Source organism: Trachinotus anak, unplaced genomic scaffold (genome assembly GCF_046630095.1).
Source record: "Trachinotus anak isolate AG129_WGS33_773 ecotype Australia unplaced genomic scaffold, CSIRO_AGI_Tana_v1 ptg000002l, whole genome shotgun sequence".
NCBI lineage: Eukaryota > Metazoa > Chordata > Actinopteri > Carangiformes > Carangidae > Trachinotus > Trachinotus anak.
Genome location: NW_027273853.1, coordinates 28,308,337 through 28,333,532, shown reverse-complemented (window position 1 = coordinate 28,333,532; position 25,196 = coordinate 28,308,337). Strand labels below are relative to the sequence as shown.

Sequence of the window (25,196 nt, the reverse complement as noted above, 5' to 3'; positions counted from 1 at the left end):
TTCTGCAGAGTATGAACCCATGTTGGGTCTCTTCACAGATGTTACTAAAACATTACAGGTGGCTCAGTTACACAGTGCCCCATCACACACTGTTTTATGTGCATTTTAATTTTGCACATAAAAAACCTGAGTGAAAAAAAGAAATTGAAAAATTTTGAAAATATCACAAAAAGTGTTTGATTGATGTGGAAAGGCTGGTGAACCGTTAAAGCCTGTGTATCGAGGGCCCTCACGTCTGCGATTCTGTGTTACTGTTTCATTTCTGAGCAGTCATCACTTTAATGAACTGACCAAATATCTGAAATTTAAATGGTTAATTTCTAAAATAAGTGGTCTCTGCCATCGCCGCTGACATGCTCCCAGTGCCTCCTCGATGATGGACCCCAGGAGACAGGAGGAGAGGACGCCGTCGGCTGCGTGGAGGCTACTGGTCAGACTGCTTCACTCCCAGATCATAAGGTCAGAGGTTCAGTCCCTGCTGGAGCAGATCTGTTTCTGTGAGCAGCCGCTGTTTGAGCGAGGAACTGATGGAGGAGCAGATCACTGACATGAACATGGTGTAAATTCACCTTAATAGGAAAAAATGTCAGAATATAAGATAAATATATAGATAATATTTAGGAAAATATGAAACATCAAGTGATCATATACAAACAACCCTACTATATATGTATGTATATATATATAGGTATATATATATATATATATATATATATATATATATATATATATATATATATATATATATATATATATATATATATATATATATATAGGTATATGTGAGTTGCAAATTCAGTGGGTCATCATAATAAGTGACATTTCCAGCTGTTGAGAGAGTGCAAGAGAAAGAGTCTCACATTGTGGGGGGAATCAACTGTACTGTGAATCACAACATTAAAATACAGAGATACTTTCAGGGTCTCTACATTCAAGCAGAAGCAGGTGAAATAAAGAGGAAACTGTGACATATAAACAGAACAAGTTGTGTCCCAATTCCAAGTGACAACGTTAAGTCAGTAAACAGCCTAAACAACACTTGATTCTAAAGAGCACCGCTGATGTGCACTGTTGTCCTACAATGAAATGCACAAAGGTAAAACTCACAGCTGCAAAAAATTACAGTGAATTCCAAAACGGGTGATGAAAAAGCTCCAGAGAAAGAGAAAGATTATTTAAAGGTCCCATATTTTACACTTTAGAAACTGTTGATCTCCATCAGAAGATAAATCTGTGGTTTTAACAACCTGAAACCATCTCAGTGTAGTTTTACATCTCCTCTCTCGGGCTTCTCTCTGGAGCTCTGGTAACAACAGGTCAGTCAGCCAATCAGAAGAGAGATTCTGAGCCTCTCTTCTGATTGGCTGACTGTTTTCTGAGTGATCCAATAAAAATATAGCAGATTTCACTCAGGAGAAACCAAATCCTGCAGGGTGGGCGGGGCTTGGGGCGTGGCTGAGGGAGGTGACTGCTTTGTTGTGACATCACAAAGTTCCAGAAGTCCTGACGGCTGGTTTTAAGGCTCAGTTTCTGAATACAGGCTGTGTGCATTTCTCTGTGGACTGAGGCTTTGATACTTTCACAGTATTAATATAGAACCTAGACCTGCTTTATAATCACAAACACATGGACGTCTACATTGTTACAATATGGGACCTTTAAATCAAAACATTGGCAGTGAGTCGAGGTGGGACTGAAGTCTGATGGTGCATTTGTTGTGTCATTTTCTTACAAAAACTGACTGTAAAAACACTGTGAGGATTTGTATATACAGGCACAGTATAGTTAGTATGTTTTATGGTTGTGGGACGTAGCTTGAGGCGACACAGTTTTCATTAAAACCACTCGTAACAACTGCTGAAGTCATAAACTGTCATCTGAACTATTTACACCAGAGATGCAGATTTGTCCTAAAAAGTCATTTAGGATATTAACTGTTGAACTGGAGGACTGGCTCTTTTTACAAATGTCCCCAGTTCACCTGGGTGCCATTCGAAGATGTCTCTGTGTCTATACAAACTGTACAAAAAAAACTATGTGCTTATAAAAAATGTTTTGCAATATAGTGTATCAAACACTACAGGCACTGACATCGACACAGCTTTCTGTTTTTATTTGTCAAAGAAACTGTATATGGATAAAATAATCATTTCATTAAGAGTCTAAGAATGCTAACCTGGCTAAAGTCAAGTTTCACTGTTAAAGGCTCAATGAAACATGACAGTTGCGTGATAGTAAAAACAGAAAGACGTGTCATGCAAAGTACTATGTGTCTTAATACGTCATAAAATCAGCGACAACAGTCAGAAGCTGTAGAAAGTGACGTTACAGAGCCAAACTTGAGAAGAGAGATTCATTCAAGTGGCACCACATGGACAGTGTTTGTGAAAAGAACCAGTTCTGTCTCATATTGCATTATCGTGACTTTGCATACATTAGAATTAGACTCTTGCTTTCTAAAAATTAAAGTATTTCTACATCTGATTACAATCACAGTGTCAGTAAATGAGCTAATTACAGCAGACCAGAGCGCTGTGGTCCGAGGTGAGAGAAGCAGCAGGTGAAGTGAACACGACTACTGAGTAAACAACAGATGAAGGAGCTTCAGTTTCCCTTCGCTCTCAGCGCTGCGGCGGTGCTTTGTGCACGAGTGAGAGAAGAAGATGAAGAAGAGTTCACATGCTGAACAGACGATGGAAGACCAAAGTGCTCCTCGAAAAATCAAACGCAAAAAACACAAAGCAAAAGGAAACATATATTAAACTCTAGTACAATGAATCAGTTAATAAACAATATTTTAATATACATTTTCCCCAGTAAAGGCCTTTTCACACCAAGTCCCAACACGCTGCACAAAAATGTTCATTAAAAGAAATAATATGTTATTATCTATGAAGTTTTGCAAATAGAGGCCAGAAGTGCTGTGTTGTAATTTTATTTTGAGCCAGTTCTGTGGATCTAGACTCATGTACTCCTGTGTTCCTGTCCAGAACAAACACAGGCAGGACAATACATGTGGGGCAGGAAATAACTGACATGAGGGAATTAGACAATAATCAAACACTTAATTGTCTCTATCGTAGCTTCTTCTCTGAGCTTGGATTATTTAGCCACAGTTACATCAACAGGGGTGTAGATTTGTAGGGCGCTGGGTCAGTCTGAGTGGAACAACCTGGAGATTGAACATTTTTGGTGTGACCGTTCTCTTAACAAAGTCTGTTCCAATAAACAGGAGGTTTAAATTATCTGATGTGTTCTGCTGACTCTGGATTAGTTTGGGACGTGTGTGTTAAAAGGCCTTAAGGCACAATAAAACACCAGCGACACCAGAGGAAAGAACAGCACACTGTCAGTCAGAGTTCTGTCAGGTTACAGAAGAAGAAACAAATGGGTCCAGAAGGGAAACAAAAGTCATTTTCACAGTGTGACACCGTTGGCATTAGGTTGTTGTATCTGACGACTTAGTAGAAAAGAGGAAAAAAAAAACATAAAAAGTGCAGGCAGCCCGAAGGAGAAGGAGTTTCCACTCGGCTGTAGAGAAAAACCAGAGTCTCAGAAGGGTCAAAGGTCAGACAGGCAGCTCCCGCACCAGGAACAGGTGTCTGGACTTACACAGTGATGGAATAAAAACAGGAGGCAAAAACAAAAGATCTTCATATATTCAGAAAAGAGTTTTAAGAGTTGGCAGACAAGCTGCTCCTGCCCGATGACCGGTCAGTCCATTCTGAGGGGGTGGCGATCTCGATGGGGTCGATCTGAGGAAAGACCACGAAACACAACCTCTGGCCCACGTACGTCGCCCTCTCTGCAGGAAGACACAAGAGTCACAAGTTATTTATTAGCAATGTTAGACAGGGTGTGAATCCAAGCCCAGGGTCCCTGCAGGTCTAAAAAGGGACAGAGTTCAGTTTCCTCAAAAGGTTTTAGAAAGTCTTAGATCTCATTCACAAGGGTCTTGAATATTTGCTCTGACCTGCTGGAGAGAGCAGCGTTAGTTATAACCTTTTCTGCCGCTTATCCAGGTTCAGGCGTGGACAGACAGTGAGACTATGAGCCCCCAAACAGCAAGAGGGTGTATTTGAGGTCATTTTCTGTCTCTTTGCATCTTTGAACTGAGCTCTGTGACTTTCAAATCAGTAACATTAACGGTCTGTTCGTGCAGAGGCTCGGTTCAGTAAATCATACGTGGGTCCAAAGTTAAAAAGGTTAAGTGAATTTGGTAAAACCCTGAAACCTTAAGGTGAAGTCTCAAGACTGTCCTCCTGTAACAAAGGTCAGAGGTCGTCTGTCAGCAGGTTACTATGACCCATAGTCAGGTTCTGTTGCTAGGCGACATCTAGTGGTCGTAGTAATGATGACAGGAGCAAAGGGAAAAGTGCGGTGACGTAGTTTATAGAGCGACAGAGTCCACGTCAGATTTGATTCCCATGTGAAAGTAGCAGTTTCTATTATCTATTATCCATGAACATTTGTTGTTATTACTGTAACCATGACAACAAAGATCGTCTAATCTTGAGGAAGTACTTATTTTAACTCTATGGGGCGTATCAGAGGGTCGCTGGTTGTTCAGGTTCAGGAGTTGATGAAACTCACCAATGAAGTTGTAGATACACTTTGGTTTTTCTTTCCAATGGACGCCCAAGAAGTAGACGGGTACGCCGGTTAGCATGATGACCAGACCGACACCACAGACAACCGGTTCCGAGTAAAGACTGAAGCCCAGCAGCAACGCCCAGAACATCAGGTAACACACAGGAACCAGAAGGTTCACCTGAAGAAAACACGGTTAAGAGTTTAGGAAAACTCATGATTGATGGATCCAGAAACAGTCGAGGTGCAGGTGACGACATGTAACTTCTCTGAACCTTGATGGGTCGGTACAGGTTGGGTTTCTTCCAGCGGTAGTACAGCAGACCTGCGATGGTGACACCGTACGACAGGTAGTTGATGAAGGACACGTAGTTGATCAGGTTGTGTGTTTCTCCGATGCAGAGTATAACAATGGTGGCAGTGCACTGCAAAAGACGACAGGGCCACCGATTTTACATCTCAACGTCAATTCACTACTTGAGTGGAGTGCTGCTCAGTCTGGTTTAACAGCTGTATAATGTTGTTTGATGGCCAGTTTTGTCAAGTGAGGAGTTCAAATTCTGGACTTTGACAGTGTAACACTGGGTTAACACTGTGGGTTTAATCACACTGAACAATTCTTCAGTCTTCGGCTGATGTGAGGTGTCCATACTTGTTTGTCAGACACTCAGTTGGATGTTGACGAGATGATATTTGACATGAATGCAGAAAAATAAAGACAGGAAATGTGTGTTTTTAGAGCTTAACCCACACAGGGGACAAAAAGCTGAGATATTTTGGTCTCGGCCATTTGTGTAGAAATCTGTCTCTTGTTCATCCCCCAACTGGAGGAGCAGCGCACCACTTTAAAACATTAAAAAAGCTGTAAAATATGTGTGAGATTACGTTGAATTCAGACATGAAATTGTGGATTTAGGATAAGATAAGCAGAAACCTCAGCGATCCCTGTGGTGAAATCGTGTCATTACAGCTTCAAAGGACGGAACAATCTTACGACGATCCAGTAAACACACATTTTGGGGGCGCCCCAATCATACATTTTTGATATTTCTGTCGGACAGTCAGATGAAAACTACCAAACATGATGCAGAGAGAAAGCAGGAAATAAACTTAAATATCTATTATCTCCAAAAAAAACACAAGGTGAGACTGTACATACGCAGACCAGGAGAGCAGGGATGGGCGTGCAGTTCTTATAGTGGATCATGGCCAGCAGGCTGGGCAGGTGACCCTCTCTGGCCCCTGAGAAACACAACCTGCAGGCAGAAACACCGGGCAGACCGTCAGCAGCCACCTTGGAGCAGAATCAACAGTCGGAGCATGAAGAAGGAGGCAGTGGAGCTCACCTGGAGGAGGTGAACAGGTAACCGTTGATCCCTCCGAAGGTGGACAGAGCCACGGAGATGGGCATGATGACGGAGAACATTCCCAGGAGCTTCTCCCCGAACGTCTGAGCAGCAAAACAGACAGAATCACTGACATGTACAGATCTGGACATCAGTTATATATATATATATGAGGATAATCTCTGAATTTGTGAAAGTGTGAAATTTTCTCCTACAACAAAATTATTCCTCCTTGTTAAAAATCACAACAACTATTCGATGGATTGCCATGAAATTCTGGACAGGTAACCATGGTTGGATGGAATGACGCTGATGGTCCTGATTTTAGCTGTAGCACCAGCTTGAGGTTGGCGCTGGTGGTTTAAAGGCGAAATATCTTGACAGCTTTTGGATCAGCTGCGGGGACTTCAGGTGCAGACACCACTGGGCCTGAGTACAGTCTCAGAGCAGCTCGTGTGGCTGCAGAGTCTCAGTCTTTTCTACAGTAGATCTCAATCTACTGTCATTCTAGCTTTATCAAAACAAAGGTACATTTGTTTTATTTAAGTATAATTTTTATTTCTGGACATAATCTTCCCTCGAGTCAAGAGGGGAATCTCTAAAACACCAGGATGAAAGATGGCTGCCCATCAACAGTTGATGTGACTCCTTGCTTTCAGCAGGAAGTTTTCCCATGATTCATTGCAACATGAGGTTGCACTGGTTGGATGCTGTAGATGCACAAAAGCAAGAAATTCTTGCTAAAAGAGTAATTTGATTGACTTTTGTTCAGCGTTGTTCACTCTATTATACAGATTTTGTTTTTACAATCATCGGCTGAAGTTTCTCTGTGCTCAGCTCAGTTTCACTTTAACACCTGGATGCACCTGAAGGATTAATGACACTACAGTTAGTCTGGTCCAGCATGAAAACTTACACACGTTTGATGAGAAAACCTGAAGCCAGCAGGTCACAAACACAGAGAATTGACTTTTCAGTGAAGTGGAGACGTCTGGTAATTTGCATATTTATAGTTTGTGGGTGTTTTTTAGTGAGTGTGAAGGAGGAGACGAATTATATATACGTATATATATATTAACGAACTAACTAATTTAACTTTTTATGGAAACAAACATATCAGACACAAATAACAATATTCTAAGCAGAATATTATTTGTCTTTAGAGATATTTGGAGGGGATCATTAAATGACATATTGTTGTGTTACATGTTTGTTTTCAAAAAAAGGGGAAACATTTAATTTTATTGGCTTTTATTGATTAATTTGAAAAATCAGCTGACCTCCTGTTCTCTTGCTAAGGGCCAGAGAGGCTCACGGGTATTTAACACTCTTCATCGCTAGGGGCCCCACTGGGACACGTGACAGCACACGGCTGCCACACACTCATGGTTTAGCCTCATTACTCACTACAGCCACAGCATTGGACGACAGCAGCTCCTCGGGCGACATGGAGGAGAAGTAGGCGATGTTGGTGAGCGTGTACACAAAGGTCACCAATGGAATGGAAATGTAGATGGCACGAGGTAGATTCCTGAGCGAGGCCACACACCATGCACAGATGAAACCAAAGATCAATCAAACAAGCATGAAAGCATGAAAAAAACAGGGCGTTTGTTGTTTACTCTCAAACATCAAATATTCAGTTTCTGATCAGGAAACAGAAGAAACTGTCGTCAGCACAAAGCGACTGTGGGTGGAAAACCAACCGACACAAATGTCAACACACGTAAAGCTTCAGTCCAGCCCTAAAAAAATCACTTTTTAAAAAGTCCCATATTTTGCTCTACTAGAAGATATATTTGTGGTTTTAAAAACCAAAAACCATCTCAGTGTAGCTTTAAATCTCCTCTCTCAGGCTTCTCTCTGGAGCTCTAGTAACAAAAGGTCAGTCAGCCAATCAGAAGAGAGGCTCCTCTCTTCTGATTGGCTGACTGTTTTCTGACCTATCCAATAAAAATAAAAATACAGCAGATTTCAGGTAAACAGTCAGAAAAACCAAATCCTCCGAGGTTGGATGGTGGGTCCAGGTGGGTGGGGCTTGGGGCGTGGCTGAGTGCGGTGACTGCTTTGTTGTGACATCACAAAGTTCCAGAAGTCCTGACGGCTGCTTTTAAAGCTCAGTTTCTGAATACAGGCTGAGTGCATTTCTCTGTGGACTGAGGCTTTGATACTTTCACAGTATTAATATAGAACCTAGACCTGCTTTATAATCACAAGCACATGGACGTCTACCTTTAGACGATATGGGACCTTTAAAAAGGCAAACTTGGATTTCCACCCAACATCCACATACACTGACTGGGTGTTGAGTTTCCTATTGCAAGAAGAAATGAATATGATGCTTTACAGTACATATGGTCCCCCTCTCACAAACACAGGGAGGTAGGGGTAAAAAAAAAAAAAAAAAAAACATGGCAAACCACTGAACGCCAAAACACCATCAAACATTGGGGTGAGCAGAACAAAGAAACAAATAAAGCTGCAACATTACAGCACTGGAAGATGTTGAGAAGCACTGAAGCAATATTCACCGTCTGGGTTCAACCACTTCCTCCGTGACGTAGTTTAGGAAGTTCCAGCCGCTGAACGCGAAGGACGCCTGCAGGAAGGCCAGAGCGATCTGCCCGACTGACGGCGTCCTGTCCAGGGAAAAGGCCACCTGAGGAGTCAGAGCCTCGTAGTTCCCTGGGAGAGAAATCAGATGTTTGAGTGATGTTCAGGAAGCAGTAAAGCTTCAGGCCACAGGCTGTGAGTGTTACCGTTGAAGATCTGCACCAGGCCGACCACAATGATGAGACCCAGAGCCATCAGCTTCCCCACGGTGAAGACGTCCTGGATCCTGGTGGCCATACGGACACTGGAGCAGTTCACCCAGGTCAGCAGCACTGAAACACAGAGACCTCAGATCACACTCAAAGGCCGGCAGACAAATAACTGATCAATCAATAATGTAGTGTCATTGTTTTCCATTAGGCTTATTTCATGCATATATAAATATTCTGCACATCGTCCAAACCCCTCAGTGTCCGGTCAGAAAACACAGCGACATTCACTTCTGTCACTGTGAGACTCGTCAGCTCTGACTGCTGATCAATACATGAAGGATTTATCCAATACACATTGAATTTACTGTTTGAAATGTTCTCTCTGACACATCAAAATTCTGGTACGATTATCAGATGGAGATCAATTGTGATGACATCACTGTGACATCAGCAGGGTTATTTGCAGGACTTGATAAAACTCCTCCACAGGTTCAGACATTTAAAATTGGTGCAATGCTCCTTTAAATATTTTTAAAAATCAGAATTAATATCCCCTCCATCCCTACAGTGGGGTCCCGGTGCCGGTGTCCTTGCCGGCGGTGGGCGGCAGTAGCAAGTTGCCATGGGAGGCAGGAATGTGGGAAACGGGCGAGCGAGGGAAGGGGCGATTGTTTCACCTCGTCCATCATTGTCACTGGCTTTGCCCCGCTCTCTCATGGTGGCCTCGCTCTCCAGCACAAAGACGAGCTGTCAGCCCCACAAAACAAAAACACTTCCGTTGCGAAGGGCAAACAAAACGTGGCGAGGCCCCAACAAAACCACCCACCCACCCCACCACCTCCTCCCCCCACCAGAGGAGGCCGGGCATCGCTCACATTTCAGCATCCAGCTCTAAAAACAACAGTGAATGATGGCGTCAGAGGCGAGGAATCACACGCTGAAGTCCTGCCGTTTCACCTCGTGGACGGGATGTTATTTACTCACTGATCCGACAAACAGGCTGTGGATCAATGGCGCTCAGTGCAGGTATTCTAAGGCAAGACACCAAGCAATTAGGCAGCATGACAGGTCCACAATGACCAATGTAATGTCAGCTCAGGGCTGTGCAGCACTGAAGTCCTCCAGGAAGTCTGCTCGGTCTGTTCTGTCACAGTCTGTGTGTCCTCAACGCTCCTCATGCAGCGTTTCCTTTTTTAGAAAATACATTTTTTATATGAACATTTAAATCTTTGAGGAGCTCTGCTGCTGTCACATCTCATCAGACCTGAAAAACCAGCTAAACCACTAAATTTTTACACGAAGAGTGGGATTAGTCTCCTTTCAGCCCTTAGCTGTTCCAACCCTGCTTTACATTTTGTAAAGGCTTCAGTACACTTCAAACAAAGTGCTGGTCGGATCACTGAACAGTGTCTGAGCAGTGATAGTGTGGTCAAGACTGATATTCAGTATTTAAAGAGGTGACAGTGATGAACCAAAAAACACAACAACAAAAATGTAAGGAGTGAACTAAACTGTGCGTTTATCTGTCCGCAAATATTCAAGGTCCCATATTTTACACTTAAGAACATATATATGTGGTTTTAAGAACCAAAAACCATCTCAGTGTAGTTTTACATCTCTAGTAACAGCTCTAGTAACAACAGGTCAGTCAGCCAATCAGAGGAGAGGATCTGAGCCTCTCTTGACTGCTTTGTTGTGACATCACAAAGTTCCAGAAGTCCTGACGGCTGGTTTTAAGGCTCAGTTTCTGAATACAGGCTGTGTGCATTTCTCTGTGGACTGAGGCTTTGATACTTTCACAGTATTAATATAGAACCTGGACCTAATGGGTGAGTGAATGGGTGAATGTGGCTCGTAGTGTAAAGTGCTTTGAGTGGTCGATAAGACTAGTGAAGTATATAAGTGCAGTCCGTTATTTATTTAGAAGCATTAATTAATATTAAATCATTGTTTATTTATTCTTATGTTAAATGATCATCATCTTTCTGATCCTGTAACTTTTCATTTTTGTATATTTTGATTTTCAGAAGCAGTAACTGTCTGGTGATTAAAGTGTCTCATCACCAGCTTTTATTTTCCATACCGGAGAAACCAAAACCCTTCTCCCCTCTCCTCGTCCTGTCTTCTCACCCGGTTCTCCCCCCTCCCCCCAAGATGCTGTGCATTTTTTACTACAGCCATAAAAAAAGGATTTCAAAAGCATCAGGCTGCAGTTACATAAGAGGAACTTCACACGTGACCACTTCCCCTGTAAGAGACGTGCCAGAGGAGTGGACCTGTGATGTACTGAAGAGCTGGATAATGATCATAAGGGCTCAGAGAGACCACGAGACAACATGTCATCCTTCATGAAAGATGCAAATGCTCTGTGGTCAGCGGCAGGATGCATCGTTTCTCCCAACTGCATCCACATTAGAGTGGCAGTGGAGCAGCTGTGGGCTTTCCACCTGTGATTCTTTTTACTTTAAAGGTCCCATCCAGTCTAAAGGTAGATGTCCATGTGTTTGTGATTATAAAGCAGGTCTAGGTTCTATATTAATACTGTGAAAGTATCAAAGCCTCAGTCCACAGAGAAATGCACACAGCCTGTATTCAGAAACTGAGCCTTAAAACCAGCCGTCAGGACTTCTGCAACTTTGTGATGATGATGATTTTTGTTTCTTAAAACCACCAATAAATCTTCTTATGGGAGTGTTTTTAATGCAGCTGTCTTCATCAAACCCTCCATGTGAGGTGAAGCTCAGCCCTGCTGAGACAGGAGTGGATCGGTCCTCTACGGGTGAAGTCACTTACAGAGACAGGTGGCAGAGAGCATCCGTGTTGCTATGTATGGAGGAACACAGTTCGGGAAGACGGGCTGCAAGACGTAGCTGGAGAAGGTGAGGGCGATGACGGCCAGCGTGGTCGGGTACATGATGAGGACGGCGCTCCACAGCAGCAGAAACCTGGACAGCCAACAGCAGCACGTACTGAAGAAATGCTTAAGGTTCGAAGCCTCTAGTAAAATCACGATATGTAACTCACAACCCTACTCACCCCATCAGACCACCGAATATCTCAGTGACGTAGGAGTAGTCTCCCCCAGATTTGGGGATGGTGACGCCCAGTTCAGCATAGCACAAGGAGCCCAAGGCGGCGATGCATCCTCCCAGTAACCAAACCACTAACGCCAAACCCACCGAGCCCGAGTGCTCCAGGACCCCCTTCGGAGAGATGAAGATCCCAGAGCCAATGATGTTCCCTGAGGAGAGGCGGGAGAAGGTAGATTAAGGTAGATCTGTCTGATCTGTTCTGACGTTACACCTGCACGAAGTATTATTGTAGAGACACCATGTAACTGAACATATAGTTGAAAAGAATCAAGGTGTAAAAAGTGAATCTTAAAAATGTGACTTAAAACGGGATAAAAGTAAATTTTGAGCTTCTGTCTGACAAACACAACACTGACACATGAGCGTAGAGGATATGACATCATTGACAGGCGACCAATGAAACGGAGCGTTAGCATGATTAAACTCACAGATTCCTCTGGTTTGAGATTTGATGGAAAAACATTTGTGATGGTGTAAGAACACAACTCAACAACATATAGAACAGAGGTCTGGTTGTTTCTAGACATTAAAACTTTAATGCAAAAAGAAAATTCCCACGTGCACGGCACACATGCTTCTCACATGTGACTTGTCTGGGAGGTTTTATCACCCTGAGCATCTCCGACATTTCTGCTGCTGCATCCTAAAAACCACCGGTGACCTGCTGAGACTCAGTCACACAATCCAGACTGTTCCCCTCCGAGTTTATACAGAGGGCATTAAAACACAAAGAGCTCTATAACAGAGTGAGTTAGAGAAGGAGGTAAAGGCCATCACTCAGGCCGGGACAATCCCTCCTGCCCAGTGCCTCAGTATGCAGTGTAGAGTACCAGCACATCCGACACATTCAGACTACAGCGCTACCAGTAGCACGGCAGAAGGCAGCCAAGTGGCACAGACAGCCGTTACATAACCAGACATAAATTATCCACTCCAGGCTGCAGAGGTGGGAAGTGACCGATTCACCTCAGTTTATTCCTGCTGCTCCATAGAAGTGACACGCAGGGGGAAAAAAAACACATACTGGCGTGGTGGAGATGAAGGTCCCGGAAAAAAAAAAGGTTTCGTTTAATCTAGTGACACATGACTTCTGATGCTGAGCCCGGTCCAGCGTGCACTGCAGCCAGCCTGTTCTCTCCGTCCCGCTGTGAATGGAAAGGTGCTTCAGCATTCTGCACACAGGACATTTCCCTTGTTCTGGAGAAGGATTTTCACAAAAATGTCCGCCTTCAGCAAGAAACAACAGCTGAGCAGAGCCAGGGCAGGAAGGTTTGTGACCCAGTTAGCCAAAACCTGCACCGAAAAGCAAGAAGGTCCCAGGTCCAGCCCCCCCACACAAGGATTGTTGTATGCTTCAACTGCCAAAAAGTCGGCTCATTAGCTGCATTTAGACTTAAGGTCTGAAGTCACACTGGTGGCATCATGAGGCTGAAGTGGTCATTACACATAAATCTTATGTCTCTGTGCTGCTCTGACATGAGCTCATGCAACCATCTGCAGTATCTCCTAGAAATCAATAATCTATTATCTATTATCTAACAGGTCTAATAAGTTTAAGCCTGTTCTCGGTCTGTCTGTAATTGTCCCTCAACTCAATGTTCTGACTCTGTCTATTGGTATTTTGTTTGTTTCCCACTGTTCACAGGGCGCTGAGCAAATAGGCTCGGTCAACCTACCCTGTGTAAATAAAGGGTTAAATAAAATAAATGCATAACATTAGAATCACAGCCTCGTGGTTGTTTCCTCCACCGATCAGCCGAGTTGCAGGAAATACGGTCACAATCTGTTCCTCCTGAGTTACAGCGTTGAATCATGGTCAGAGGTTTCTTTGCAGAACATTATGATGTCACAGTGAAGTTGACCTTTGACCATTTGTTTATAAAATATCATAACTTCATTTTATCCTTCTAGACAATTGAGTTAAATTGGGTCATTGAAAGGTCACAGTGACCTTTAACCTTTGACCAACCAGTTCATCCTTGAGTCCAGATGAATATTTGTGCCAAATGTAATGAAATTCCCTCTGGGATAGAGATATTGCATTCACAGGAGCGTGAGGTCGCCATGACCTTGAACTTTGACCTTTGATTGCTAAGATCTAATCACTTCATCCTTGTTTGTGCCAAATTTGAAGCAGTTCCCTGGCTGTCAGCACCACGGAGGCACTAGTGGGGCACCCTGGTGGCCAAGTGCACCTTATCCTAAAGTCCTGATGTAACGGCCCTGCTCCGACTCCAGCCGGTCCTCCCTCCATCTCCTCATGTGCTCCGTGTTGTTAAACTGTCGGTGGCTGAGATGAGTTTCCTCGATGGGACGCCTGGACTCAGACTGACAGGTAGGGGTGAGGAGCTCTGACTGTAGAGCCTCTGCTGCTTCACGTCCAAAGGAGCCAGTTGAGGAGGTTTGGAGCCTCCTGGCGCCTTCCACTGGCCCGGGACAGACCCGGAACTAGCTGGAGAGATTATATATCTCATCTGGCCTGGGGAGACTGGCTGAGAACTGAGGGCGGTGACTGCTTTGTTGTGACATCACAAAGTTCCAGAAGTCCTGACGGCTGGTTTTAAGGCTCAGTTTCTGAATACAGGCTGTGTGCATTTCTCTGTGGACTGAGGCTTTGATACTTTCACAGTATTAATATAGAACCTAGACCTGCTTTATAATCAGAAACACATGGACATCTACCTTTATGACTCTCAGTTTACAGACAACAGTAAACCAAACTTTCCCTCTCACCAAGACATTAACTGCCTCTGCACTTTTCACATCCTTCAGATTCCCTGACACACTAAATGACTCCACTTTAGAGTCCAATATGAGCAGCAACATCCGGTCTGATGACACTCTTACAGCCCTGCAGATGAAGACTGCTGGCTGCCGTGGAAGAGGAACTGAGCTGTTTGCACACAAAGCAGAATATACTGGAATCAGAATATATTCTGATGATGTGGTGAAAGGAAACTGATGTATTAAACTCAGGGGTTCATCTACAGGTAAAGGCAGAGCTGCAGGGGCTTCGCTGTAATTTACGGAGTTTACACCGACATGAGATGAGGGAATTTTCCTTTAGGGGTCAACTCTCAGAGGTTTGTCCACATCACTGCTGCACTGACCTGATGTGACATTTTCATACACTAAACAATATTATGGCAGAAAACAAACCAAAAGGAGAGATTTCAAGTAAGGTGACGAAAACAAAATATTGCTCTTGGTTCCGCCTTAACCCCCCACCTCCACCACATGCTTCATTTATACCCCATCGCCTCCAAGTTCTCATCAAGTACAGAGGGAGACATGACAGCTTCAGCTTCAGCCCCAGACACCAGTGTTCCTACGCTGCTCCTACACAGTGCACACATCTGCATCTTGCAGCTGATTCTTCTTTACTTGGACGTGCATCTTGTATTGTTTACATTTCTGTCTTCTGCGGTTTGAACTCCAGACAGTAGTTGGATCAACCAATCAGCTCGCTTGATGTGCAGGTTTGCACATACGTTATTGAGATATGCGTCTCCTGCGTGTAGGTTCGTGTGGATTGGTTGATCCAGCTCCTGTCGGGAGGCGGGTTTTAAATGGAGCAAGAAAAACAGGCAAACATAAAACTCAAAGTCTGTAGAAGAAAAGAGCTGCAGGAAAATCAGCACAAGACCCTCATGGACCTTCACTGACATGCAGCCTGGGGAAACTTTCAGTGAAGCTTCAGTTCCCCAGTTTTTACCTGTTCATTTATTTTTTTGTTTGTTTTTCTGTGTCTGATTTGAGGCAAATTTGTGATATTGGGCTGCATAAATAAATCTGCTCTCACTCGAAACATTTATTACAAATTAGAAATTGAATTTTAAACGTCCTCAGAAAATAAATGACAGCTTCCACTTGGAAACAAACTTAAACACTGTGCACGATCAGAGAAGAAATCAGCCTCAGCTCCAGGTATCTGTTTCACACCCTCCAGCTGCTCCGACTTTTCAGTCAGTGTTTCAGCTGTAGTAACTGCTGCTGTTGAAGTGAACACACTTGTGTGTAGGAGCAGAGTGGTGCAGCCGGCCCTCTGCCTGCAGCCTGGCTCCCTGCAGGCCTCCCCCTCCATCCAGCCTGGATGATGCTCCTATTTACTGTGCTGAGGTGTGTTTAAAGATCCCTGCTGTTCATTCTGCTCCAGCAGACAATGTCCTTCTGCCTGGCCTCCAGCCTGCCCCTGGACTTCATATATTTGAGCCACCAAAGCAACTACAACTCAGTTTGATCTGAGTCCATATGCAAACAAACATGGAGTCCCTCATTTTTAATCCCAATACCACTAAACTATGACTTCCCTTCCTCCTGCTGGGGAGTTCAAGCTTTCTTTTAAAACTTTTTGGTAATTTAATGAGGCCAGTGACAAAAGTCAAACGACACTAACGTGTTTTTAAAAGTTCTCCAGTAATGAAGTCAAAGGCAGAACTGCTCCAAGCGGCGGCTCCTGTTTTCCTGCCTCACCTATGATGATGGTGCAGGCGCTCAGCAGCCCGATCTCCTTCTTCAGAGTCACTCTGTCGGGGACTTTCTTCTTCTTCTTGCCGTCTGTCGCGGCGCCGTGCGGCCGGGAGCAGATGCTGCTGCTGCTGCCGTTCTGTCCATCCATGTCCGCCTGCCCGGGTCCGGTGGGTCCGTCCAGTCCTCTGTCCTCCAGCCCCAGTGCTCCCAGCGCTCCCGTCCTCTCCTCACTCCGTATTCATGCAGACTGAATGGGCTGCGCTTGCGCAACAACCTGCCGCTGTCCAGGGTAGAATGTTAAATACCCAGGACTCAGCGTGATGCGTTCACGGACACCGGGAGGAGGAACCGTCCTGGTCGTTCCCACCTTCTCCAGGTCGAGAATTCATGCTTCATCTTAAAGGTCCACGTGTCCTTCGGGTGACTCCGTCTCTTTAAGCTCATATGAGGAAACAGATACGAAGCTAACTGAAATTAGCAAAACTACAATGTAAAATACATCATCATCATCATCATCATCATTATTATTATTACTTGCATTGACATCAACATAGTTCATTTTACTTGAGTATTGTCCATTTAATGTTTAATGTTCATTTATTAAATTCAAGCATTTAAGCAATGTTTATGAAGGGATTCATGTTGGTGCAGGTGCAGGTGGTACTGAGCATAATTACTTCTATACTATTCTTTTATTAGTATTTGTATAAGCAGTTGCTCTTTCCCAGTTGAGAGAGAAGGATGTCTGCAGATATTTATTGAATTTCTTTCCTTTTAACAGAAAATTTGTTGTTTACTTGCCAAACTTGGACGGCAATTTTATTTTTTACATTAAATTATTGAACACCAAACTACCAATAATGTGAATGACATTATCAATTCCATGTAAACATCAGATTTGTGGTGGAAAAGTTAGAAGCTAATGTTATCAAAAATATATTTTCTATTTTCTTACTTACTGATCAGTTTAGCAGCTAATGTTAATGAGTTTTGAAGTTTATCTTAATATTAGATTTTTTGAGGGTAAAGTTAGCAGCTAATATTTAATTTACATTATTTAATTTTAACTAGATATTATACAGTGGCCAGAGGTAGTAGCTAATGTTACTGATACTTTATTATCATATCTTTTATTTCTTATTTCTTATCGTGAAGTCTTTTTTGTTACTAACCTTTTAGTAAGCAACATTGGTAGGTAAAGTAACATTCAACAGGGCTGCAGACGCATCAGGGTCATCAACCAAAATTACAGCTATTGTTAAAGTAGAAATCTAGTAAAAACTGGTCTCTTGTACCCCCCACCCCAAAAAAAGAAATAAAGGGCATCTTATCTTATCTCTTATCTTAATTCAACCTTTAACAGCAATTCCAGTTAAAGACATGTTAAAAACATTGATATTTAAATTTTGTGAATTCCTGCAACGACACAACATCCCCACATCAAGACGCTAATATATTCTAGTTTTAAGTGACAAAATTCTGGTTCAGAAGTCAAGCCGTGTTTTCTAAGTTTCAACTGACTTCAAAGAAACATGGCTGCCCACAACGCAATCAGTTCACAAATTAGTTTCTTAGTTTGTAATCTTGTCAGAACACGCCACAGTTTTATTTTCAGTACAGCAGTTTTTCAAATATAGAGCTGGCGTCCACGACAGCCAAAGAGTTTCTGCAAAGGTTCTTGGTGCTGGCCCACCAAGCAATGAAAACACAATTATGTTACACAAGGTCCTCACGTCCTTTTCTGCAGAAAGAGGAAACCAAAGACGACGCTTCGATAGCGAATGAAGAAGGTAACTAGTACTTCATGTTCCAGCAGCGGTGGGTTTATGGAAGAAGCTGTGGATTTGCTGAGCAGCTGCCTGACCCACGATGGGCTCCAGCTCAGCGGGGGCAGCGTTGCAGAGCTGCTGGATGCTAGAGAAGTGCTGCAGCAGGGCCAGAGCTTTGACCCTGCCCACCCCGGGGACCTGCTGGACGAGCGCCAGGACCACTGGGTCCAGAAGTCGAGCAGAACTCGTCCTCCTGAAGGGATTCTCTCTGCTGTCTCCGAGGACCTGGACACGATCAGAGCAGGTTGGAAAATCAGCGTTCACTGCTCTGAGGCAAAACAGATTAGAGTCACCACTTTTACACCAAGAATCTGTGTTTCACTCATTTATACCAAAGCTTTTCTGTCCTACAACTGCAGGTTGTCATATCTGCACTCTTAGTTTTTTCAAATACTCCTAATTTTAGTCTTTCTCAAAAAAAAAAAAATTGATTAAATTTTGGCCTTTTATATTGAAAGAACAATTGTTCTTTATTTTATTTCAATACAGAATTAGTTCTTGTGGCAGAATCAGTTTTTTTTCCTGACCTGTTACTCTTCTCGTTAGGCCTCATTTTAATCTTTAACTATCAAACTCACACCCAAACTGAACCAGTATTTACTCTGTTTTAAACAACCTTGTTTTTAAACCTCACTGGTGGGATCATGAATGAATTAATGAGGACCCAAAACACATCTGATTCCTTCTGTGCATACTGTTGTATTCAGGCACTATCAGGCTGGCTGTTATAATAAGGATAATAATAATAACAGTGATAACAGTGGACTGCTCTCTGTATAGTCCTACATGGAGAAACAAAAAGTCGCCCTCTGATGACTGCCAAGTAAAAGTAATGACGTCTGAAGAAAAATGTGCAGGTTTCTAGAGAGTATGCTTGGGGCTGCAGGAGTTGTGGGTCTATTGTGTTGAATAATCCTCATAACTTACGATTTGACGGATGAGCTGCGAGGCCTCAGTCTGCCCGCTGACCGGCAGCAGCGTCAGGCCGAGGTCAAACACCACAAACTTCTGCACAGCACTGAAATACTGCTCACTCAGCCTAGTGCTCTCCACCAACACCAGCTTCTGGAGACTGCTGCTGGCCTGCAGAACAGGAGGGACACAGTCCAGATCAGACGGTACAACGCAGAGAGGCTTTCAGAAAAACTCATTCATTACACTCACATTTCTGTAGCGAACCAGTTTCCTCTTGTAGCCGTTTCCTGCAATAATGTCGCACTCGGACACATACAGGATGCAGGTTTTGTTGGCGAGGTGAAAATCTGCAGCTCCGAGCTCATTCTCAAAGAGGATTTTCACACCTCCACCTGCAGCAGAGGTGGGATTCCTTCATGATTGAATTTCCTCTACATTCAGACAGTAAATGCCTCAAACGGTTTACGTCAAATTCACTCGGGCTCAAGGATTAACTGATTATATTTTGGTGGTCAAAGGTCAAGGTCACGGTGACCTGGAAAAAAACACAGTTGTGGCTGTGACAGGGTGCGAGTGAAACAACTGTTTTCTCAATTTGATCTATTAAATGTTCCAAAATTGTAATTTCTGATGTCTGTTTTTTTAAATTACCAATACAAAAAACTGAGAAAACCAGCAACACTCACATTAGAGAAGCTGTGAATTTTTGGCATTTTTGTCGATTAATCAACAGATAATCTTATCAGCTCTGCAAATGTGTTTTTTTTTATAATGACAAAATTCAGTTAGTGTTGAAAAGAAAAGAAGATATATATTTCATATGTTGATGAGGAAACACACTGAATATCCAGTCAATGTGAATCCAGGCGGACGTTTCCGTTTCCACAGAACTCAATTCAAAAACTTATTGAAAGCATAAAATAACAACAACATTTAAGAATATATTTTTTCTCATGAGGCTTGTGTTACGCTTTAGTACAGTGTTCATATCGGCATTAATATCATCCGTCCACCTCCGCTTTTACGGTAAAATTTAAAGAGTCATTTCACAGAGTAACCAGCTGACAAAATGCTGTGAACAGCATGTAGTGATTGCAAGTTGTGCTTTTATTACATTATTGAGACATTTTTAGTTGACATCTGGGCCGAATTAAATATCAGACCTATTAAAAACAGAAAAGGTGTCCAGTTATATTCTAAATGGTATGAATGTCTACTTTACAGCCAAACAACCTTAAATATAGATTTTTGTAAATGGAATTTCGGGTAAGTTGGCTGTCTCCGGACATAAAAGAACAAACGCCAGAAAACGTTACAGGCTCGACAGTTGCTACTGAGCTGTGACATGAAGTAAAGTAATAAAAGAATGAATGAACGGATGAATGAATGAATGAATTACCCTTCAGGCTTTGAATGAGGGACGAGTTTCTCCATTTCTCGCCGACGAACACATGTCCGTAGGGGGGAGCCGCGGTCAGCGGGGCGGGGGCCGCGGTTTCCATCCCGTCCAACCATCAGCTGTTCATAACCTTTTATATTGAATCTGTGTTCATAACCTTTTATTTTCAGTCTGTGTTCATAACCGAGACGTTTGTTTTCCCGCGTCACGTCGCTTCTTCCGGTGCCTCTTCCGGTGTTCAGCTGAGTCACGTGAGGAACACGCGCCCCCGCGAGGACGGGGCGGGAAACGCAGCCTCCACGTGAATTTAGTGTTTTCATCTTAAAAATCTGTTTTATTGAATAAACATAAACAATAAACTGCTTTACATCTCAATCAGATTTGACCCTAAATGAGTCTGTTGATATTCTTTATTTCTGTATAACGATCATATGACAACCGTCTCATTCTAACAGCATCATATCCATGTTATTATTATTATTATTATTATTATTATCATCACTACTCCTCTGAGCTGCAGAGCTCCATGTTTCAGTTATTGACCACGAACACACACTGTAGTTTACTTTGACTCCGGCACCTAATGAGGATGAACCCACCCCTGAAACCGCTTCCTCCTGTTTGTTAGATACAAGCAGCTGTTTGAGAAAACGCCTCTTCAATAGTTTTAAAGATCTATGTCAGAAATGCAGGATTTTTGAGACAGATTCCAAAAGCATATCCGACCACAGAAACACCTCATCAGTTTAACAACACAACAAACTGCAGCCTCGAAACTAATGATGAAGCCGAACGTGGCTGCAACTAATGTTCACTAACATAAAGTGTTTGTCAACAAGTGCAACTTCTCCTAAAAAAACTGTTTATATTATTACCACTGTGCTTTAAACACTTTATTCTAGACATAGTTATAGGACTGTATCAAATGATTATTTTCATCATTGATTCAAACACAGATTGTTTATTTTACAATGACATGAAACAGACAACAGCAGCCAAAACGTCATTTGAGAAGCTGGAACCTGAGAATTTTTATTTTGCTTGAAAAATGACCAGAAGGATTAATTGATTATCAAAACAGTTATTGATCGTTACAGCCCTGAAGTTGAATCTCAAAAACAGGAAGGTTTATTACAGACCTGTGGGATTAGCCTGACTTACTCTTAGTTAGTCTGCGGTTGATTAGGTCCACCTGAGTTTATCTGCCAATATAAACACATTATATTTACATTCACATTCAAAACGCAGCATCTCAGTGTAAAACTAGATTCACCAGCTTGTGGCTGTTTCCTCCACGAACCAACCAAGTGGCAGGAAGTTCGGTCACAATCTCCCCTTCCTGAGTCACAGCGCTGAATAATGCAGAACATTATGATGTCACAGTGAAGTTGACCTTTGACCATTTGGATATAACATCTCATCACTTCACTTTATCCATCTAGACATTTGAGTTAAATTGGGTCATTATTAGTGTATGAATTTGAGTTATGGCCAAAACACATTTTGTGAGGTCACAGTGACCTTTGACCTTTGACCACCAAAATCGAATCAGCTCATCCTTGACTCTCAGTGTAAGTGGACATTTGTGCCACATTGAAGAAATGCCCTCAAGTTGTTACTGAGACAGTCAGCTCATGAAGAAACTGTTCATTTGACTGACTGATCCGAGTTACCTGTGCGGCTCGCGGCTTCAGATCAGAGGCTCCTGAAAGTTTGTCAGCAGAGCGCAGACCGTCCACAGCTGGTCGACCGAACCGCTGAGCGCCGAGGGAACGACGTCGTCAAAGATGTGACACTCCTTCAGGCGACCGATCGCCCTCCTCATGTGGACCTTCAGGAGGCCGCTGTCTGTGTGCGTCAGATCGTCCTGGACCGACTGCCTGTTCGGCTGCGACAGCGTGAGGCTGACGAGGTTCACCCCGCTCACATCCAGGAGGTCTTTGATCTCCAAGCTCTCGTCTGTCAGCACTTGGTCACCCGGCTCCAGGAGGTTTAAAACCCCTGACTCCCTGATGGCGTCCTTATGCGAGACGGCGGCTGTGTAGAGGCTGCTGACGAAGCTGACGGAGCCCGACGGAGCGATGCCGATCAGAGACTTCAGAGTCGTGGAGCCTTTGTGGTGGGAGGAGTTCTCCGTGCACGCTGGCAGCTGGATTCGGATCTCAGTCATGTGCAGCACCACCCGCGTTTTGGGGAAGGTCGTTCTGAAGAACGGCGGCATCAGCTCGTTCACAGCCTGTCTGCTCGGCCATATTGGCAGCGGCCCCAGCATAAAGAACAGGTAGTGGCACCATGTTATCCAGGTGGTCTGCACGACGTCCTCTGACACCCGGAACTGCGTGTACATGTCGATAGGAAGGAACCCGCGCCTCACAGAGCAGAGGAACAGGAACAGCTGATCAAACAAACACAGGTGCTGTGCACAGAAGCCAGCGTCCACTTTGCTGTTGCTACTGTTGTTTATCTTTAGTGCGCGACTCCAATTCCCAATAGTCTTTGGCGTCGGCTGCAAAGCTAAGTAGAAAGCTTTGAGCGTGTTGTAGTCTTTAAATCCAGTGTAAAACAGGATCATCTCGGGCTCATGCTGGAGGCGCTGCAGGAAGAGCTGCTCACCTGTCAGGAGACGGTCCAGCTCCATCTGGGCGGCCTGCAGCTGCTCCTTCACAGTCAGGCTCCTCCTTGAGTAGCTGTGCTCATCGAGCAGCGCCGCGACCTCCTGGGAGCTGTGTGAGGAACACAACAGCAGAGAAGAGAGAAGTGCCACCGAGCGTACGAGCATGTCGGTGCGTTAAACACACACAAAGACCGATCGACCGTCAGACACGGGCGCTAAGCAACAAACTCCTCAACCAGATCCCCACTGTTCACGGATCATCCGGACCCCGCCGCCTTTTCTGTCAGACCTGTGACTTTGCCCAACTCTGAAAAGCATTTAGTACCTAATGGGTGAAAGTGTCATTTTATCAATAACTAGAATATTGGCCATATTGGTGTTTTCACAGAACATTATGACATCACAATGAAGTTGACCTTTAACCTTTTCGTCATCATTTTATCCTGTCAGGTTATCCCAACGTTTGTTTACCCACCACTGACCCCTTTGGTCGTGATTGGTCGGAAGCTGCGAGTCTTTGTTTTCCTGTCTCTTAAAATGATCTGAACATTTACAGAAAACATCAACACCAACATCTCTCTGGCCGGAAGTAAACAAACAGACCGGAAATGCCCGAGCGGCACAGTTCGAAAACCGGAAGTGCGTCACAAAACGTCGGGCATGTACGTATAACGTGTCCATGGTCGTTGTGAAGGCGCAGCAGATAATACTCACCGTGTTTCCATGTTCAGCGTTGGCGCTGCCTCCATCTCCTGCTGAGAGGAAACAACAGCAGAGTTCACCTTTAAATGTCAGAACACACACACACACACACACACACACACACACACAGACACACACACACACACACACACACACACACACACAGAGACACACATACACACACACACACAGACACACACACACACACACACAGAGACACACACACAAACACACACAGAGACACAGACACACACAGAGACACACACACAGACACACACACACACACACACAGAGACACACACAGAGACACACACACAAACACACACAGAGACACAGACACACACACACACACACACACACAGACACACACACACACACAGACAGACACACAGACACACACACACACAGACAGACACAGACAGACACACACACAGAGACACAGACAGACACACACACACACACACACACACAGACACACACACACACAGACACACACACAGAGACACACACACAGAGACACACACAGACACACACACACAGACAGACACACAGAGACACACACACACACACAGACACACACAGACACACACACACACAGACAGACAGACACACACAGACACACACACACACACACAGAGACACACACAGACACACACACACACACAGACACACACACAGAGACACACATACACACACAGAGACACAGACACACACACACACAGAGAGACACACACACAAACACACACAGAGACACAGACACACACACACAGACACACACACAGACACACACACACACACACACACACACACATACACAGACACAGACACACACGTGGATGAACCCACCTGTGGATCACCTGGACGTGCTCCTGGTCACAGGTCCGCCGCCTCCCTCAGTTTGGACCTTACAGGCCTCCGTCCAATGTCCGCCGCGCACTGACTCTTCGGGGAGAAGCTGCTTCGGTGCGGATGATCGCCTGGAAACACGGGTCGGGTCAGGCGGGAAATGAGAATGAGTAAGAATAGATCCCGATCGCATTCCCGCCTCCGACAGCTCCCGCAGCCCGGAACGTCGGCGGTGACGGACCGCGCTTCCGCTGCTCTCCTGAGGTGAAAGGTGAACAGCGCCACCACAGGCCGGAGTCTGCGGGTCCTGAGCCACGGAAGCTCCCGGCACCGAGGCCACATGCTCCCCACACGGCTCCACGAGGAGGCGTAAAAAACTATAGAGAAGGCACTCAAATATTATCTTAATGATGTAAAACACAGAATAAGGAAGGAAAAATAAAATGTACTCAGATGATCCTTTCATGTTTTAATGTTCATTTAATGTCTTTTCATGTGATGCGCTTGGTGCATGTAATTACTTTGCAGTAAAGTGTATGAGATGTGAAGTACAAACAGTTTTTTGTTTTTCATATCGGAGATCACCAACCAAGCCACTGCCCGGGGAACAAAGGTCAGATTCACTTCA

General features: G+C 44.0%; 2 protein-coding genes across 9 annotated transcripts; both read right to left on the bottom strand.

Annotated features, from left to right (window-relative positions):
* Nucleotides 1–862: 862 nt before the first annotated feature.
* On the bottom strand, nt 863–17,549 carry slc7a10b (solute carrier family 7 member 10b). Its single transcript, XM_071460560.1, has 11 exons — nt 16,267–17,549; nt 11,738–11,942; nt 11,495–11,646; nt 8,696–8,821; nt 8,468–8,621; nt 7,344–7,467; nt 5,937–6,040; nt 5,750–5,846; nt 4,866–5,015; nt 4,594–4,771; nt 863–3,805 (listed from the first exon to the last, which is right to left on the bottom strand). The coding sequence occupies exons 1-11, from the start codon at nt 16,409–16,411 to the stop codon at nt 3,675–3,677; spliced, it is 1,566 nt and encodes a 521-aa protein (XP_071316661.1). The 5' UTR covers nt 16,412–17,549; the 3' UTR covers nt 863–3,674.
* Nucleotides 17,550–17,845: 296 nt separating this feature from the next.
* faap24 (FA core complex associated protein 24) lies at nt 17,846–25,033 on the bottom strand. Of its 8 annotated transcripts, XM_071460522.1 has the most exons (7): nt 24,569–25,001; nt 23,496–23,772; nt 23,020–23,443; nt 20,407–22,912; nt 19,257–19,399; nt 19,020–19,175; nt 17,846–18,317 (listed from the first exon to the last, which is right to left on the bottom strand). In XM_071460522.1, the coding sequence occupies exons 4-7, from the start codon at nt 20,507–20,509 to the stop codon at nt 18,066–18,068; spliced, it is 654 nt and encodes a 217-aa protein (XP_071316623.1). In that variant the 5' UTR covers nt 20,510–22,912; nt 23,020–23,443; nt 23,496–23,772; nt 24,569–25,001; the 3' UTR covers nt 17,846–18,065. The 8 variants fall into 8 exon arrangements, with proteins under 8 accessions (XP_071316623.1, XP_071316577.1, XP_071316605.1 ...); XM_071460504.1 differs by lacking the exons at nt 17,846–18,317; nt 19,020–19,175; nt 19,257–19,399 and having other exon boundaries at nt 21,289–22,912; nt 24,569–25,027; XM_071460476.1 differs by lacking the exons at nt 17,846–18,317; nt 19,020–19,175 and having other exon boundaries at nt 19,261–19,399; nt 22,080–23,772; nt 24,569–25,033.
* Between the last annotated feature and the right edge of the window lie 163 nt (nt 25,034–25,196).

Bases quoted from the DNA above. Each gene is read 5' to 3' on its own strand.
- slc7a10b (XM_071460560.1), bottom strand. From the start codon at position 16,411: ATGGATGGACAGAACGGCAGCAGCAGCAGCATCTGCTCCCGGCCGCAC. The intron at 11,943-16,266 runs GTGAGGCAGGAA...GCCTCTCCTCAG, and splicing joins CGCCTGCACCATCATCATAG to GGAACATCATTGGCTCTGGG. The intron at 5,016-5,749 runs GTATGTACAGTC...CGTCTTTTGCAG, and splicing joins TCCCTGCTCTCCTGGTCTGC to TGCACTGCCACCATTGTTAT.
- faap24 (XM_071460476.1), bottom strand. From the start codon at position 23,185: ATGCTCGTACGCTCGGTGGCACTTCTCTCTTCTCTGCTGTTGTGTTCC.